At 51.2% G+C, this 19,179-nt stretch overlaps 1 protein-coding gene across 1 annotated transcript in view; it reads left to right on the forward strand.

Annotated features, from left to right (window-relative positions):
* Positions 1 to 2,759: 2,759 nt before the first annotated feature.
* LOC122182896 (gamma-aminobutyric acid receptor subunit gamma-4) overlaps positions 2,760 to 19,179 on the forward strand; it is a 30,601-nt gene continuing 14,181 nt past the window's right edge. The window contains exons 1-3 of the mRNA XM_042876545.1: positions 2,760 to 2,818; positions 7,598 to 7,746; positions 7,950 to 8,017. Coding sequence (XP_042732479.1) covers positions 2,760 to 2,818; positions 7,598 to 7,746; positions 7,950 to 8,017 — 276 coding nt within the window. The remainder of the gene's footprint in view (positions 2,819 to 7,597; positions 7,747 to 7,949; positions 8,018 to 19,179) is intronic.

Raw genomic sequence — 19,179 nt, forward strand, 5'->3', positions numbered from 1 at the left:
ATCAGCGCAGCCCAGAGGAGCGGCCGCTGTCCATGGTGCTGCCCGCGCCCCGAGCGCTGCGGAGCGGAGCGCTTTGCCTTCCGCCTCCCCTGCGCCGCAGCACAGATTGCGCGGCTGACACTGCAAAGGAGATTCGGAGGGAGACCGGCGCAATTCAGAAGGTGCTGCACGTGTGCCTAGATTTGCACAGGGCTCTGCACGGGGTTATGGGGCGGCTCCCACGAGAATCCCGCTAGCTCTGCATCGTAGGAGACCAGGCACAGGGCTGGAGCTGCCTCTGCTTCTCCCAGCGCTGTTTCTGCAGCCCCTGCGCAGGCAGTGAGGAGAGCACGAGCAAAGCCTCATTCATTGTGGCAGCAGAGTCCCCTGGGCTCTGTGTTCGTGAGGACTCTGTAAATAATTGGTTTTATCAGTTTGCCAGCTAAACCATAATACCAGAAGGGACGAAAAGCTACTTGAATGAAACATTTCATCTTCTGTTTAAGTTCGGATAATCCCACAACAGAAGACCTCAAAACAAATGTCTCTTCTAAGTGGAGAACAGGGATTGTTTCCTCCCAACTCGCTGGTGCAGGACATTTTGTGCTTCTCAGCATTCAGTCTGAGCGTTGTTTCTTTTCTGTTCAAAACCATTCACTGTGAATTTGAAGAGGCTTCTTCCTGCTTGAGCCTGCACTGTTGGTAAATCAGGTGTTGGAAAGGCAGTGCTCTCTCCTTCCTCTCCTATGCACAGCATCAGCATGCTTCATCCCTACCTTAGGCACAAGTAATAGAGCAATTGAATGAAGAAACCACCACAGATGAAGAAGAGCAGGACAGGCAGCTGCTCAGTGCTCCCAGTGCATACAACCACCTGAAAGGGCATATGTCCCCAAAACAGCAGCACGCTCTTCTCCCCAGCCTCTGCTCAGGCCATCCCCAGCTCTGTGGGCACCGTGCTGCCCCAGGTCTCCATTCTCATGTAGCAGAAGAGATGGTCAAACAAATTGGTGCTATGAATTTCCACACGTACCACTTCACATCCTGCGTCTTGAGGGGGAGCTGAGAGCACATGCATGAACCCCTGGATTTTCTGTGATCTGTTCAAGCCCACAACTACTCAACAGCTGCATCCTCCTGTTGCGTTTTTCCCTACTTCAGCTTCATCTGGGTCCCTGAAGGACTTCTGGGGCAATCTGGTGCCTTGCTTTGAAGTTGAAAGAGCTCTTTTCACCTTCGCTGTTGCTTTGATTTTCATTATTTACTCTTTTGACATGTGCTTCCTATAAATCCATCATCCCAGAGTGGCTTCTGTGCATGCACTAAAAGCAACATCAGCTGCAGCTGCTCAGTTACAAGGAAATTCCATCTTGGAGCTGCGATGCTTGCAGCTGCCTCCTATGGCTTTGATGCTGCTCAGATCTCATGCTTGAGGGTTGAGGTGATCACTGCAAGAATCAGCAAGGGAGAGCCTGCGTAGGAAGAGCCTTGCAAAATCTCCTGGGTGCCCTGCTGTTATTTACTGCTGTGCTCCTGTAGCCCCTCTCATCTCCATTGAGACTGGTCCTGGCTGGAAGACATGGAGTGAGCACAGGGAAATGACACACCCCTGTCCTGCCAAACTGAGTCAGTGAAATAGTGGTTACCAACATGCTACCAGTGGGGAAGGAAGAAGAGATTTTCCTGTGTCTGGGAGGGAAAGGCTATGGCAGAGCTGAGGGAACTCATTGCCCACGGTGGCAGTTCATCAGATGGCATCAAATTCCAATTTGTGGTCTTACCAGAGGGCGGTGAGGCACTGGCACTGATGCCCGAGAAGCTGTGGGCACCCCATCCCTGGAGGTGTTCAAGGCCAGGTTGATGGGGCCTTGGGCATCCTGAGCTGGTGGGAGGCATGGCAGAGGGTTGGAACTGGGTGGGCTTTGAGATCCTTTCCAACTTAAGCCACCCTGTGATTCTGTGATCTCTGCAAGAGTCAGGATCAGGCCCTTTGAGGAATAGGCTCCTGCGTGTCATGAGCTGTTACCACTAATGAAGGATAATTATTTTTCTTGCATGTAGCTGTTACAAAGTTGATTCCCAGTAACTTGGACCTACAATGTGCCAAGAAGGAATCTGTTACTCCTGTTTACAAGGAGAATGCCAGCAGCAAAAATAATACCCGAGATGCTTGGCAAACCAGGAGAGCAGGAGCGAGGAGCAGCAGAACAAAAACCTCAGCCCCTCATGCATCTCACAGCTTGTTTTCACAGGGCAGCAGCCCAACAGGTGGAAGAGGACCCACTGTAACACCATATGCCTTGCGTTTTTGTTTTCCTTTTTTTTATGACGATGACCCGCTCTAAAAATAAAATAAAATAAAACACTAAAATAAATGGAGAAGAAGAAATCTCTATGCACTAAAAGCAATAAGGCGAGGATCTCGCCACCCCCCCGTTCCGCAGAGGGGCAGAACCAGCCCGCTGCCAGCTGCCGCTGTGGGCTCCCGGGGCGCGGTGCCGACAGCTGTGTGACGGGGGCTCTCCGAGGAGCCCCCCCGCTGCCGCCCGGCCCTCTGGGGGCGGGAGGCGGCCCCTCGCGGGGAGCTAGGACCCTGCGCGGAGCCCCTCCTCCGCCCGCCGCCGACTCGCAGAAGAGATGCCCAACTTTCCCCTGCCTCCCCGGCGGCGCGGAGCCGGGCGGGAGGCGGCGGGGCTGGAGCGCGGCGCAGCGGGTATCGGGGGGGTCCCGCCGCCGCCGCCGCTCCCCCCAAGCCCGGAGCCGGCCCTCGCCTCGCCGAGATGCCCGCGATGGTCCTGCTGCTCTGCCTGGCCCTAGGGCCGGCGCTGCGTTCTGCCAGGTAAGCACCCCGCCGGCCGGACGCCCGCTGCCTCAGTCTCCCGTCGGAGTGATGGGCGAGGAGGAGGCTGGAGTTGCGGGGCGGCTTCAGCGGGGGGTCTGGGCACCGCCGTGCCCCCGCGGCTCCTGGCAGCCCGCCTCGAGGCTCCGCGTCCCGCCGCTTCGTGCCCGCGCGGTGCCTTTGCGCTTCGGGTCCCCATTTTGGACGCCCCGAATCGAGGGGACGCCCCGTTCCCCACATCGCCATCCCCTCTCCGGCCGAATTCCGCCGAGGGCTGAGCTCTGGAGGGGGCGACCGAAGGAAGCTCGGCACCTCCCGGCCGCTCCGCGCATCACCGGAGCATTTCCACCCGGAGCTGCGCGGGGCGGAAAGCAGCGCGGGGCCCCTCCGCTGCCCCCCGTCCCTCGGCACCTGTCGGGAGGGTACGGCTCGGGCCCTGCCCCGCTCCACAGGTTGGCCCCGGTGTCGGTCCTGGAGCGCGGTGCTGCGCGGATCGGGGCGAAGGGGCAGCGGAGGCGGGGGCCGCGGGCACGGCTCTACCCCAGTGCCGGCGCTTCGTAGCGCCTTTCTGTAAACAGCAGTGAAAGGCCCCGCGCACGAGGGCTTTTCAAGTTTCTTTTTCTTTTTTTTTTTTTTTTTTCTCTTCTTCCTTTTTAATTTCATTTATTTATTTATTTATTTAGTCATTATTACCGTTTTAACAATCGCTATCCCCTCTGGTGAGTTTAATGGCTAGATCGGGGAGGAACATGTCAGCAGATTGTTGCCCCCGGGGCTCGAGAAAAGAGGGATTTCACTGGCTGAAGCTAATTGACAGAATAAGCCGCCTTAAAGCCGATCAAATCCCATTACAAATGCAGTCAGGGGCAGGGAGCACGAATCCTGCTACTGATGGTCTCCTCTGCCAGACTCCCTGGTCTCAGGGTGGGCAGGTCGGTCCCTGCTGCTGTCCTCCATAGCCCGGCCATGCCAGCACGGAGACTGAGAGAGCAGCCCCACAGCTCATGCCTGGCACCCAGGCTCTAATTGGGTGTTCAGGGCTGAAAGGGACCCGTGGTGATCGCGGTTCCTGTCGTGCTATGCTTGGAGAGGACAGGCTGCAAAATTGCATGGAGGTGATGTTAAGTTATGTATTCATGTGCCCTCGATTGAGAAGCTGTACCCTATGGCTGGCCCAGGTTCCCTTCTGCCTGCTGCCAGTACCTACTTCTTCACTGAGCTGCAAGAAGTGGCTGTGCTTGGTGTGAGGGTGATGGAGTAACAGAGGAAGACTATGGGAGAAGGAGGAGTAAAGCAGCAAGCCGTACCTCTGGGTCTCATCCTGCACTCACTGCATTTTTCTGGCTGCAGGCGGCCCTATGTTTACAGGGGGTGTCCGGGTGATGAGCTCAGATCAGATGCAGTGTGTACAAGCTCTCGTCTCAGCAAGTACTGTAAGACCCTGGTGCAGGGTGGGCTGGATGTTCTGTGCTGTGACTCAGCACTCCCCAGGCCATTTCCCCATCAGCATTTCCCATGGCAATGCCTGGCTGGGACCAGGCATCCAGCTCAGAGCCCTGGAAGTGTATCCAGCACAGTGTTACACATCCAGAAAGCTGGCACCGACAGTGCAGGCTTCAGTGGGTGTGCTGTGCAAGGAGAGGTACAATGACAGGTGCAACAGATCGAGTACTGTTCGAGTACAGTGAGCCCCCTGTCCCTAAATTCTCTGCCTACTTCTAATTTAGATTAATTTCCCTGAATGTTCCCATGCCTACAAGCCCTTGGAAGCACTGGGATGGGTGACAAGGACACATTAGCATGCAGTAATTGGGATTGAGCGCAGTGTTGTTTCATCCAGGTGAAATGTCCTTGCACTGTGTTGCTGTCTGTTCCTGTGGTGCAGGCGAGGCACTGAGCTGCGTTCTCAGAGGGGTGGGACACTCACAGCCTGGGGTCAGCCACCTTTTTCTGGACATCTCTGCTTCAGGACTGGGGATGGTGTGCAGGGCAGGCATCAGCACTCCAGTGGTGGCAGCTTTTAGTGTGAAATGCTAGCAGCCCCAGATTTTGTCAGCGCACCCAAGGCTGCTGAACAGGGTCATGGCAGAGCTGGGAGAAGCACTCAGTTCTGCTGGTCTCCCTGCGGTTCCCCAGCCCATGGGGAGCACCAGGGCAGGACAGAGCTGAGATCCCCAGCAAAGGGGCAGAAGGGCAGCAAATACTCAGCAACCTGGGAACGCACCTGCTGGGAACTACTTAGCTGGCCCTGCTTTTAATCTGCCCATCAGTATGCTTGGGAACTTCAGCAAAACAGGTGCCTGCTCAAGTAAAGCAGAATAAGGGAGGGAAACAACTGGCAGTGTCCTGCAGTAATGCCCAGGGTTGCCCAAGGAGGGTTGTCCAATCCCATCTGTACACGTGGGCAATCAGACAGGACACTTCCCAGCCATGCTGCCTGCTCAGAGCAGGACTCCCTGCAGGTCCCCAGCTTTGCCCTGCGGTGTCCCCACGCCCTCCTGTGCTGCTGTCCTCATCTCTGCGCTCCCAGCTGCACCCTGTGGCTGTGAGCAGCAGTGCTGTGAGGTGGCTGTTTTGACATTTCCACAAGCAGAGGTGAGGAAATGTGGCTCTGCCTTTCCTCCTGGCTGCACGGAGACATATGGGAGCTGGCTTTCCCCTGTCACCCAGCCAAAGCCGTGTTGTGTGAGGAGACAGAGACACAGGGACAGCACTGTGCACAGGAGCATTGGGCATTGCTGCAGGTTTGCGGTGTGACATTCCCATCTGCAGCTGGAGTGGGACATGCACAGCCTCCATCCCTTAGCTCCTGTCCTCTGCAATAGCTCCTGAGCTCTTCCCTCGTGGTTTGAACTGGGGCCACTGGGGCCACTGGGGCGGGGGCTCTAGAGCGGCACCAGAGTCATATCTGGCCGTGAAGAGCTGCTCTGTGTTTCTTACATGCATTCACCGAAAGCATATTTTCTCCAGCAAAAGCTGGCTTGCTTATACTAAAATGGCTTAGTGTGGTTTAGTAGCCCAGGATTAGCTGCATTAGGGAAAAAAAGAAAAAAAAAAAAAAAAGAGAAGAAGAAAAAAAAAGGAAAAAAATATTTTTGGTAGTGTCACTGCATCTGTAATATGGAAGTGGCTCCTACCACAAATCACAGGGTGTTCAGCAACAGTGCAAAATGGGGAAAGCCAGAAAGCTGAGGTCAGGGTATGCAGCTTGGCCTGGTTTAGCCCATGGGGACATTTAGAGCTTAGCCACTGCCCTAGAGATTCAAGAGCTGGGTTGCAAGGGGATGCAGGAGGGCTGAGTGCCAGTGGGTGATGTATCCAGGGATGGGTCCCAGCAGGGTCAAGGGAACACTGACATGAGATTTTGCTATGTTCCCACTCCACTGAAGGCAGCAAAGAAAGCAGCTGGGCTCACTCTCCCCTGCTGGGCTGTGGGCAGAGAAATATCCCTCCATGTCCCTCCTGTCCCCAGGAGCCAGGTTTGGGGTGGGTGCAACCCTAGGACTGCAGAGCTGCCCCTGGGCTGCAGTTGAAAGGCAGCGAGTTGGCACTGCTGCAGCTTGGGTAGGGAAGCACAACCTGACAGCCCTGCTTAAGACTCCTTAAGCCTCGTTAGGAAGCGCAGCGCACAATCAGACAGGGAACAAGGAGCTGATGTAGCAGCACCTAACGTGCAGAGGCAGGCAGGCAGCCGCACACAGCCCAGCCCTGCTGGGAGAGGCTTTCCAGCACCTGAAAGCTGAGGAGACGCCAAGGAGTCAGAGTGGCTGTGAAAGCAACTTTCATCAGGGGTTTAAAAGAGGAGCTTCTAATAAATGAATGGCAACACGTCAGCGTAACACTTTTTTTCCCCTCATCATCTGCCTGGCTCTGAAGGCAGCCGTGCAGGGAGGTGCCCGCTCACACCTCGGAGCTGTGGGCTCCAGCTGGGAGGTGTCAGCAGCAGGCAGCTCCTGCTGAGTCCCTGCCTGGCACCGCAGTGCTGACACGGCAGATGATGAGCGGGGTGGGATGTAGGATCTCTCGGCATCCTCTCACCTGTATGGCTGTGTATTCTGTAAGGACAGCGTCGTGATTGAGCTGCCCAGAGTGGTGGTGGGTGGTTTGTTCTTTCCCTGTGACCACGTGGGCCTAATTTAATTAGATGGGGGTAGGAAAACTCCTTTAGGAAAAGGGGAGGTACGACATGTTTAGAAAGGGCATTTTTGATAGCAATGGGGAGAAACTGCTGCTCGGTGCAATGTATCCAAAGGAGGACAAATGCTGGCTTGAAACTGAAAGATATTCCACTTTTCCCATCTTTAAGTGGAGAGGAAGGGTTGGTGGGCAGGGAATGGGTTGTGGCAGATCATGGCCCGAGGTCAAAGGAGTTTGCATAAGGCTTTAATTTCCCAGGATCTGTGCAGGGCAGATGGCTGTGTGCCTGGTGAGCCAGGCTCGTGTGCTGCCTGCTTGGTAGCTTTAGGACCTCATCTCTGAAGTGTTTTCTTTATAAATGCTTTTTTTTTTTTTTTTTTTGCCCCATATGCTGTTTGGTCACTGTTGTCTTCCCCTAAAGATGCCCACTCCAGGTGTCAGCAGCCATGAGCCCAGCTGAAGCTCCTGGGACCCTGCAATGAGCAGAGGTGTGTCATCTCTGCAGTACTGCTGAGAGGAGATCCCCGATCATCATCCTCCTCCTCCTCCTCCCCTTTAGTGCCTCTGAAACCCAGCTGTGCCCCCACTCCCACTGAGGACAACAGAGATTTCACAGTGATGTTTCTTTTGTCTCTGCTCCAGGTGTGAGAGCACAGAGGAGTATGATTATGATTACCTCAGCATCAATAAAACCTGGGTCCTCACCCCCAAGGCACAGGAGACAGATGCCACGCAGATCCTCAACTTGCTGCTGAAGAACTATGACAACAAGCTGAGGCCTGATATTGGCAGTAAGTGTCCCTGAGCTCTCGTGGGCAGCCTGGCAGTGGGTGGTGACCTAGCCCAGGTTTTCCATTAAAAGAATGAGGCTGCTGTAGTTGGGCTTTTTGGTCGGATGGAGCCGCTCTCTTCTCCCTGCTGCATGCCTACACCTCCCCCTAGTCCTTCACTAGTGATTCTGGCCCCTCTTACACTTGTTTTATTTTCTTTACAGTCAAGCCCACATTTATCGATGTGGATATCTATGTGAACAGCATTGGGCCTGTGTCTGTCATCCAAATGGTGAGTGGTATTGCTGCTGTAGGAGCTGAGCACTGCAACCGAGGGCATGGGATGTGGGAGGCAGCTGGCCCTCACTGCTGGCTTGTGACCTGCTGGTGTCATTACAAGAAAGGCATTGAGCCCTGCAGTGTGTCTAAAGAAAAGCAGTGGAGATGTGAAGGGTCTGGGGCACAAGGGGAGTGGCTGAGGGAACTGGGATTTAGTCTGGAGAACAGGAGGATCAGAGCAGACCTCGTTGTTCTCTACAACTCCCTGAAAGGAGACTGTGCAAGGTGCAGGTTGGCCTCTTCTCCCAGGTAACTGTAATAGCTAATGGCGTCAATTTGTGCCAGGGAAGGTTCAGGTTGGAAAAACTTATTTTCTGGAACAGTGGTGAGGCACTGGAACAGGCTGCCCAGAGAGGTGGTGGAGTCACTTGTCCCTGGGGGTATGCAGGAAGAAGTAGCTGCGGCACTGAGGAACGTGGTTAGTGGGCATGGTGGGGATGGGCTGATGATCGGATCAGTTGATCTTAGAGGTTTTTTCCGACTTTAAACGTTTCTGTGATTCTAACAGATGGGTTTGTTTGATTTCCTTGGGAAGCGGTGCTCTGACCACTATTCCTGGTCAGGAGCAAGGTGAGCTCAGTGATCCTGCCATCTTCACAAGCTTTCTCATCTCCACCAGTCACGTGTGAATGGATATCTCTGCCTGGTGCCTTTTCCTTCCTCCATGGGCACCAGGATGCTTTGGGTGAACAGCACTGCTCTGTTTGATCTTATGCTGTAGTAGATGAGAGAGGGAGAAACTGTTGCCATATCTGACAAGAAATTTGGGTGTCCACGAAGCCTGTGATGCTGGGAGGGGGAAGCAGGAGGGGAAGGCCTCATGTGCAACGCTCTGCTTCTGCTGTCTTAGATAATGCCACCATCACTGTGATGGGTTCTGCTCATGGTTCAAGCCTCTGCTGCATTGGGAGCTCTGGAAACACTCAATAGAGATGCTCCTTGCTCTGCAGAACCTCCAGGCTATGCACTGGAGAGCAAGTGTTGATTATTTTTCACAGGAAGCCTTCATTATTGTTTTCAGTGTGAAGTCATTTTTCATCTTCTGCCAGACTTTGAAAGACAAGGGGCTATGCGACAGAGAGGACAAGGGAGAGAGCCAGGACAGTCTGACTCTTTTTTTGTCTCTCTCCATGCAGAATGAAGCAGAAATAAGCCCCCTGCCCCAAAAACAAGGGGGTGGGGAAAAAAGAGTTCTCAGGATGGGTACAAGTAGAAAATTTTCATTGAGGAAAGTCTTCAGAGGATGGAGAAATGGCACTGTAGATGTAGGACAAGTTTCGATCCAAAAATCATTTCAAAGCAGCCCTTTCAGTCCTTGTATTTGTGGGTCTGGTACCCCGAAAAAGAGCCACAGCCCTTGGTGCCTAACACAGGCTGTATGGCGGCCACCCCTGGCTGCCAGCACACATCTGCTTTGACCTGCCTGAAGGTGTGCCAAGGAAATCAAACGAAGCCACAGTACATTTCCTCATGTTTCCTCTTTCCTCTTCATCTGTTTCCTTTACCTCTTTATAGATCTCTTGGAGATCTGCGTGACCACACTGGGTGGGGAGCAGAGAGTGGCTCAGAAGAACTCACTCAGAGTTCAGCTCTTCCCCAAAGCAGAGGCACTAGGCACTGTTAGTCTGGTTTCCTAAGAAACAAAGCTTACGCCATGGTGATGCATATGTGAGAAGTGTGCACGTCCATCCCAGTCCTTCAGTGGTTTTTGATCCACTGGGCTAATAGTCTGGCAGCAAATACTGGGGCTTCAGGCACGTTCAGTTATGCAGTACATTGTGAAATCAGGCAGATAAAACAGCCGTCTCCATGCTCCCTGCCCATCCTTGCCCCTTGAAGGGGTCACAGGACTTCCTCCCAGCAGTGACCAGAGATCTGAAGACACCTCCACATGACATCCCCAATTAGACTTTTTTTATGGGCATGTCTCCTGCCCCATCCTCTGAAGCAACTTCCCTGATTCAAACTTGAGCTTAACCAACCTTCCTGAGATGCTGGGCTGATACTAAATGTCCTGAGGACAGCTAGACTTGTCACCTTGGTTGGCAGCCTTCTGCCATCTGCACTGCTGAATTCTTCTCCTGGCTTAGGAGAGAGGCTGCACCCACCTGGAACTTCTGAAGAACAAGAAAAGGGCTGTAACAAGGCTGCCACAGTGTCACAGCTGAACTTTGGCTGCTTCATTGGCAGGCTGGCATCAAATGTATGATCCAGGCTGTCTTTACTAGGCATGTATCATTCCCATTTTTAGAGCTGCTTCTGTAAAGGAAGCTCTGCCTTCTCTCAGCTGTCAGGCCTGTCCCATATACCCGATCTTTCCTTTTTCTTTTTCCCGTCCACAACTTGAGGGAATGCACATTTCCATGGGAAGGGAACCAGAATCTCAGATCTGGATCTCTCCTGAGAACCATGGTGAGATTTCCTTTAGCTGCTCTGCCTGTGTGTCTGTGGTGCCTGCTCCAGACACAGAGCCTCATGCGAGCTGAAAGGCCTACTGGAGGGGAAATGTTGCATTAATCTCTTTCAGGTGCATTGCAATGACAGCATCTTGGGTGTAAACATTTCTCGTGCATGAGGCCAAACTGTATAGAAGGTAAACGCCTAGTTTTGCTTTCAGAAATACAGCTCTGTGTCTGTGGCTATTAGGTTAGACCTGTACATCTGAAGGCTGCAGGAGCATCTGATGTGCTGGCAGAGGAGGAGGCTCCAGGAAGACAACATAGTTTGCCTATTGGTGTCCTGTGATCTTTTTCTCGCTCCTCACAGGGTTAACCACTCACTGCTGCCTTCTGCCTGGTGATGCTCTGTCAGTGCTTGGAAGCTGGTCCTGCGTAGCTGCTGCTCAACCTCCAAATGATAAATCATGTCAGGATGCAAAACTGATTCCGGTCCTTAAAAATGAATAGGTGATTTGAAAATGCCCTGTGGCCGGGTGTGAATTCTGCATCCTTCTCATCAATCACTTGTCATAAATAACATTAACATTCAGGAGTCAGCGGAACACAGACAGGTTTGGAAGGGGAAGAAATGTAAAGTGATTTCCTGGTATCTCTTGTAGATCAGAATGGCAGTCTTGTTTCCTATTTAGGTACTTGAGCATATTTTACATTCTCTTCTCTCTGTGAAAAGGACTTTCTAAGCACTGCCAGCTCTGGGGCAGCCACCAGAAAGAAAGCAAAGAGACGGTTAAATAATAGCAATGGGGTTTAGGAGCTTGTGGCCTACAGAAGGATGCAACCCTACAGAGTAGGGCTGAGATGAACAGGTTTGAGGATAAGCCATTTCTATCTGTACCCAGTGCTTCGTGCTCCATTTGCTGAGTGGGGTAGGATTTCCAAAGGGGTACACGTGGCTTCTCTTCCCCTGAACCTGTTGTGTTTGAGGCACCTGGGCTTCCCACGGTATTGAGAAGATGCCTTTGGGGAAAGGCACATGGCTGTGAGCTCTTCCAGTGCTGCCTGCTGCTGCTGGGTGCCAGCCAGCAGCACCTCAAGCCAAATGAGTTATCACCCACAGTGCTTAGCTTTCTAGGCTGTGCCACAGATTTGGATGCCCAATTAGATTCTCATTAACACAGACGGTGTTAGGCGTCCTTGGCATGTCACTAAGCCTGGTGCAAAAACCTGCTTTGCTTTTTTTAAGTCTATTTGCAGGCAGAGATGCCAGGGAGGGCTGTGGTAGTTGGGGATATAAGGATGGGGCTTTGGGTTCAAATTTGTCACTGACTGGTTGTTTGCTGAAGGTATTTGCTCCTGGTTTTGTTTAGTAATGGCATTATCTCTATAGATTATGGCTTTAACTGGTGTCAAGGGCACCTAGAGCTCTGAATCGCCTTCCTTTAGGGATGCTTAACGCTCAGGAAATGGTTCTGTAGAAATAAAGCATTTGAAAAAGGTCGGAGCTGAGTGCCTTTCAGTCCTGAGGAAGCCCATGAAGTGTCTGTGAGGGTCAGCATGAGTGGGACTAAAAAACTGCTTCTGTTCCCAGCTTGACAATGGAGAAATTCCTGCTCTCCAGTTCCTCCCAGAGGTCTGAGTTACAATGTACTTTTTTTCTTGAGCAAAACCAAGTGTGAGGCTCAAGGACTTTAGGTAGAGAACATGGTGCACTGCAGCAGCCTCCTGATCAAGTGGAAGGACATGTGCTGCTCAGCCAGGGGCTTGCCTTGGTGTCTTCAGGTGCTCAGGCTTAGAGGTAGTGAAGGTAGAGTTAGTTCTGTGCTGGAGAGACTCCTCTGTGGTGCATGTAAGGGTGTTAAAAGCAGAGAAGATGCCCCTGTGTGTGCGATTCTGTAGCCAAATTTGATAAAAGACCACATTGGTCTTAATGATACCAAAGACAAAAAGAGCAAAACAGTGCTCTGCCATTCACCAGGATTGCCAGGTTCTGCTGCTTCTGAAGTGCGTGCGATTTCCATGGGGTAGCACTGAGCTCCTGCCTCCACTATTGCAGCAAATTATTTTCTTACCTCCCCCACTGAGGGGGAGACTGGTACCCGAGGAGGTTGATATGTCCAAATGCACGTGTTGAATATTCTCTCCCTCCCCTCTTTAGGAAGGAGAAGCTACGCACGATTAAATTCATAATGCTGTGCCTGGCTGCAGTAGTTACCATGCAACACGCTAACGAAATTGAGGATGAAGAACATATTTTTCCGTGTCTAGAGTATTGCAGAATAGATTTAATAGATTTGCATGTATGATGCATTCGTGAAACCCTGGGAAGAAGGGAGGAGGGGTGGGGGAAGAACAGGGGAAATGTTTATTCGTTATCAGATGATGAATAATTAATTTACAAACGTTGTCTTGTTAACTATAAATTAAATCCTCATTTGACACACTTTATAATTTAAAAGTATAAGCACAGCGTGAATGAAGAGAACTCCCCACTGACTCCTTTCATGAAACCCCGAGGAGCCGGAAGGGAAGGTCGGGCTGCCAAAGTTAAAGCTGACATGGGGCAGCGGTGAGGAGGGGGCTGCAGCCCTGGGGGGCCGGGGCTCTTTGTCCTCATCCGTGGGTGCTCAGTGGGGTTTTCTGCATGGGGTGGTGAGGCAGGGGCTGCCCTCATTGCTTCCTCCCCGCTTGGAGCTGCAGGTGGTAGAGAGGCTGAAGAGTGGCTCTTGGAGCAAAATCCCCATGGGTGCCACTGCGTGCGGTGAGTTGGCAGCTGTTTGTGATTGGCTGAGCTGTCCCAGCAGTAAGGGCAAAGATCTCCAAGAGGTGAGCTGGGTTCTACTGGGCTAAGCCTCACTGAGAGCCCTTTGGCATTTAGTGGCATCTCACTCTGAAGTGGAGATGCGTCCTGAGGAGCGAGTTGGGTTTGTGGGAAGGCAGCAAGCATGGGAGCCACTGTGGGAAGCCCTGAGTGACAGCCCTGGTGTCAGGCTGCAAGGCTCGGGTTAATATCTTCATTTCTTCTTAATAGATGGGGAAAGCGAGACCGGTAATAATTGTCTGGCTCTGAGGAACACTTAAGTCTTGATTATACTTAGCTTCAGCTGCTTTGGAATAAGTAGGAAGGAAATGAAATGAAAATGGCTCGCTTTTTAAGATGCTTGAATGTTGTGCTCTGGAGCGCAAGATAAGCCTATAGGTAAAGGGAATCTGTTACCTCCCCCTCCTTCCCTGATAATACTCCAGCAGTTGCACAGCGCTTCTCAACTGAAAGGACTTAAACACGCTTCACAAATCATCTGTTTAGGAGGCAACAGCCCAGATGCACCCCGGCTGGGGTGGATTGCAGAGTCTACAGTGCGCAGCAGCGATCTGCCAGGGGCCAAGCACAACTCTTGGCCTGCATGGTGTGCAGCATAGGAAACACGTTCATGTAATGAGCAAGGTCAGGTTTGGGTCCCCGATAAAGATCTATGCTATAGAAATGTAAAGTGCTGGGAAATGAGTATGAAGGGTCCTGGTGCTTTTTCTGGCCACTGGTTTGCATGCCTGAGTGGCGGCTCGGCACAGCTCCTCACTGGGGCTGGCGGTGCATTTATAACAGCTCCACAAATACTCATTTGCTCACAGCACTCTTATCTCTCAACTCCTTGGCATTCAAAATCGGCCACCTGAGCCTGGCCCTGTGTGCCCAAGCATTAGGAGAGGGAGTGTTCCCCATGTAGCCAATCACGTTCCCATGGTGGTGCAGTTGGGTAGGCAGAGAAAGGCATCAGCCCTCCTGGAGCCAATGTTTGTCACTGTCTTGAGAAAAAATCCATGAGGCCACTGAGGAATAGCAGCGGTCGTGTGTTACGTGTGGGACAAATCATGAGCAGCACAGAAGGTCTAATGAAATAAATGAGTTACTTCCACCCTGAACGTATCCCAGGAGCTTCACAAGTTTCAGGGTCTGCTCCCAAACCAGATAACGGCTGATTTATTCACTATGAATAATTCAACCAGCTCCATTTATTATCTAGAACATACACTAATCCCCTCCAGATATTTTCTGTGTGACATCCATGTCGGCATTTTATTTATAGGCTGTTTATTGTGCAGAAAACATGGGGAGTTTGTTATCAGCAAAGATGAACAAAAAGCTGGGGCTTTGCCTCTAAAATTTGGAGCTCAGTAAAAGATGAAAACCTGGACAGCTGGATTCAGGAGAGGAAAAGTGCTGTTTTTTGGAGGCATTTCAGAGAGCAAAGCCCCAGAGTTAACTAACATCCCCAGTCAGATCCTAAATGGGGATGGTGACTGCACCCATTAGTGTCAATATGGCGCTCAAGAAGCCTGCAGATCTCAGGCAGTGTGGGGTAAGTCAGCATTCATAATTCATAGACTACCCTATAGTGTACAGTAGAGTTGGAAGGGATCCCATAAGGATAAGCCCAACTCCTGGATCCTCACAGGGCCACTCAAAAATCAGACCTAAAGCAAGTAATTAAGGAAGTGGCTTCTGTAAATTCTTTCACAGATCTGTTTTCTGGCCTTCTGCTGGCAGAGGTGGCTCAATTCTGCATTTATTTTGTGCCAGCTGTTGGAGAAAGCTCCCATTTTGTCATCCAATCTCGATGCAGGGTTCGGTAGCCCAGAGCCCTCGCAGGTAGGGAAGGATGTTTACTGTGGTGAGCCAAGGTGCTTGTGTTGTAACGTGCAATTCCTCACCCTTAATCAGAGAAAATCTTTCTAACATAGTTCACGGCCACAGAAGCTGCATCTAGGCCTCCCTTTCCAGGGGTCTCCACCAGCACTGGGGCTCCTGTTGTTAGCAGACTCTAATGACAGCTTTCCAAAAGCAGGGAGCTCTCCTTGCTCTGGTTGGGGTAGCCAGACTGCAGGGACATCCCTGAGCGATCTCAGTCAGTAGGAGCTTTGCCCTCTGCCAGAGCATCAGAAGAGGCTATTCTGGGGTGCGCAGGTGTGGAAGTGGCTTGGATCAATGAGAAGTAGGAATTCTGCCTGGATGTGCCTGGGGGATGCAGGCTTGGAGCAGCCACACAGCTGCAGCTCATTGAGAGGAGTGCGGATGCGGCTGTCTTCATCACAAACCCATCAGCTAATGGAGCTGCTCTTCAGGTACCCAGAGGCTGACGTCTCAGCACAGACATGGATTTGTGGCCAGGCCAGGAAGCATGTGTTTGACTCCAGTACTAATCTGTGCTCTGAACCTCGTTAAATTGATTCTTCCAAGTCAAAGGGAAAGCACTATTGTGTCAAATTTGAAAGATATAGGCTCTGAGCTGTACCAAGAGTTGTCACTTGATGGGCTGAATTATTTTTAAGGCGGTTGATTTATCTGAGCTGAAGGCTTTAGATCTCCTCACAGGAGAGTTCAGGATATTTAAGGTGCGTGAGAGGGAAGTCAGTGTGGTGGTAGAGGCCGGGGTTTGTGATCTGGGGTTCACAGCCAGCACCGGGGGAGCAGCTTTTGCTCCTTTCTCCCACCTTAGTTGGGACAAAAACACAAAATTCTTCAGCATCCTGAGGGCAAACGGGTTGAGGGACAACCAAAACATTTACATGTGGTGTCATCAGAATGCTTTGATTTGCTTTTCATACGGTGATAAATTCTGCGCTATAACTGAAGCATCAGAATGAGGACTGGGAAATAGAAGTTGAAATAAAATGAATCAGATAAGGGTAAAGCAAAATATTTTGTTAGCTTACTGATGGAAAAAAAGTTTCTAAGCGAAACGATGTGGTTGCAGAAATTCACTTTAGATTTTGACGCTTTTAGTTTATTTTCAGAAAAGTTTTTTCAGTAGATATTGGTTCTATTTATTTCCCGCACCCTCAGATGAAGCCATCCTGCCATCTCCCTTAAAGGCTGGCGTGAAATCTGCCTGCAGTAAGTGTGCAGTGAAATGGCACGTTTCTCCAAATTCAGCAGCCGCGGGGGACCACAGGCAATATGCATCACAAACCTCTCTGTGCCTTGATGCTAAATGCTGAATACTTGGTCTGTTACATCCCAGTAGAGGTGCTGGGAGATGGAGACAGAGCTTATGGTGTCAGGGCAGGGCTCCTCACCCTGGCTTCATGTGATGAGGCTGTCAGTGAGGGGCTGCTGTATGATCACCCATGACACAAAGTGTATGTGAGCAGGCCTGAGCCTCCACACAGGGCTGTGGCAGAGCTCCGCTTCTCTCTGCCTCCTCCCATGCACGTCTTGGGTGCCTGAGTCTTCAGCCTGTTGTGCTGGTGGGAGATGTGTTAGGGTCACAAGTGAGGGGGTAGGTAGGGCTTTGCAGTCATACAGCTGTATTGCATACAGCAGGCCAGCCTTCCCCAGCACCGCTTTGCTTCGCTGCGGCCATTTTGCAGCCGTGTTGCTGAGACAGGTCCCAAATATATGCCAAATACAACAGCTCCTCAAACTATGGAAAAATCACGCCTGCTGCACTGTGGGCACAGGAGTGAGCTTGGTCAGCAGCCTTGGGCATATGCTGGTGGTGTGGAGCTGATGGTAGTTGGGACGTTTTATGTCCATCTTCATGCAAAGAGAGCTTTGTTGTCAGGGTTCTGTGGTTGTTCTCTGGCCTGCAGTTAGCTGGAAATGGTTTAGCCATCTGATGATCTCAAATGGCAGGTGGCAGTGGCAGCTCCCAGGCAGCTGCACGGGGTACTTGTGAGCCAAAACATAGGAGTGGGGAAAGGGAACTCCTTGTGGCTGGGAACGGGAGGTCAGAGCAAGTATGTCATGAACACAGTAAGCCTTGTTTTTGATACTTCCTCTTGGATCTGCTTCTACAGGAGCTGGGGTGAGTTTTGGAAGGGGAGTATGCATAGAATGGATCTACACAGAGCAAAAATAGGGCTCTGGTTTTTGAGGAAAAGAGCCGTTTGCAGCAACCAGATGCTATGGGGAGTAAGCAGCCTGGAGCAGCAGAGCTGCAGGACCTGCTTGCCCCGTGGCTGGTGTCCTGGCTTCCAAATGTTAGTCACACCTGTCTGAAATGTGACTGTGTTGCTGGAGAGTCACTTGGCCTGATGTCCCTTCTGTAACTGCGGTCCAGCTAGCTTTGTCCTTGAATATTCAACAACTGATACAGAAATTGTCCTTCTTCTGTAACCTGATTCCTTTCTCTCAGCTGCTTCTCTCAGCCTGTGCTCCCTTGAAATCACATTAGACTGGGCTGTGATTTTATGGTAGCTTGAAAAGAAGAACTGAGAAAGGAAAAACAACATGAAGCGGGGAGAAGGAGCTAAATTGAGGAACTGGCAGGGCCTGGAGAAAAAGTTGGCAAGCACAGCAAGGGGCATGAGAGACAAGATGAAACAGGTTTCCTTGAAAGAGTCATTGGAGCAGAGTACGCTCGTTCTTTATCTAGGACCAGGAGAGAACAGTGTCAGGAGTGATGATTTCTGCAGAGGGCACAAAGCCATCTCACTCTGCATAAGCAGAACTTCCTCAGATTCTCAGATTTTCTTTCTTTCTTCTTTTCTTCTTTTTTTAGGTATGTATTTTTTCCTTGGAGATGAGGTTTAGAAAGGGATTTTTACGTGCAAACTCTGTTTTTCCTCCTGGCCGGCACACGTTTTTCTTTACAATGGACAGTAACCCAGGGACATGGGTGGGGGGGTGCACTGTGCCCTCTGAGACCTGTTTTGGTGAGATGACAGTGTAGCATCTCCATCTGGGACGTAGGCCTGTCTCTTAGGTGTCATCCTGGCTCACTGATTCTTGGAGAGCTGAGCTGTGCTGCCCACCCATGGCTTTTTCCTCCTGAGGCTTTATGCTGTGAATGTAACAGTTAGGGGTATGGTTTAGTAGTGGACTTGGTAGTGTTAGATTGATGGTTGGATTAATCTTAAAGGGCTTTTCCAACTTAAATGCTTCTATGACTTCTCATGTGGGTCTGCTGGCCCATCACACACTGTGATTTATCCCCTGGTCACAGCACAGCTCCCATGGTTGGTGGTTAGCATCGCTTCTGCACGACGTCCTGCCTGCATGCTGCATGAAAAGGCAGTTTGAGAGCTCAGTTTTGCTTGGAGCAAGTAGGTCAGTCAGAGGAGAGCATAGTTCAGAGAAACTTGTAGTGCATTCCCTGCTCTACATACTCTGTCCCTAAACTCCTGCAGTAGGAGTCTGTGGGGACAAGAGGACACTGCCTGACATCATTTGTCCATTCTTATCCTCTCTGGTTTTGCACACTTCTGTGACATGCTATGCAATTTCTGTACTGGGAGGAAGCTTCCAGCTCTGATCCACATAGAAAGCAAAGCTCTCATGGCTTCCTTTCTCTGCCACCCTTTCCTTGCCATCTTGACCTCAAATCACAGCTTCTGTAGCAATTTCTCCGTCATTAAGTCTGGAGTGGGAGGGACTTTCTTTATTCTCTTTGCATGAGAATTAGCATCCAGCTGAGATCATTAGGCATGTTTCAGTCCATAGAGAGAGACAGTCCCTGCCCTGGAGAGCGTACGCCTTATTCAATGAAGCAAAGTCCCACAAGAAGGTAGCAAGGGGGTGGGAAATGATGTGATGCTTGAATAGGGCCACTATAATTGAAGCTGTTTCTGTTTGTGGGGGTGTATGGGCAGGGTAGCGATGCCTTCTTGATGAGGCGGAGAAGCAGAGTCATGAGCTACAGATGGAAGGGAGAGCAGAGAGGGATAGGAAGTGAATGAAAGCAGAGTGCTGAGACCACTGTAGAGGTCTACAGTTTGC

Source organism: Lagopus leucura, unplaced genomic scaffold (genome assembly GCF_019238085.1).
Source record: "Lagopus leucura isolate 7727_CA_CO unplaced genomic scaffold, USGS_WTPT01 Super-Scaffold_100016, whole genome shotgun sequence".
Taxonomy (NCBI): domain Eukaryota; kingdom Metazoa; phylum Chordata; class Aves; order Galliformes; family Phasianidae; genus Lagopus; species Lagopus leucura.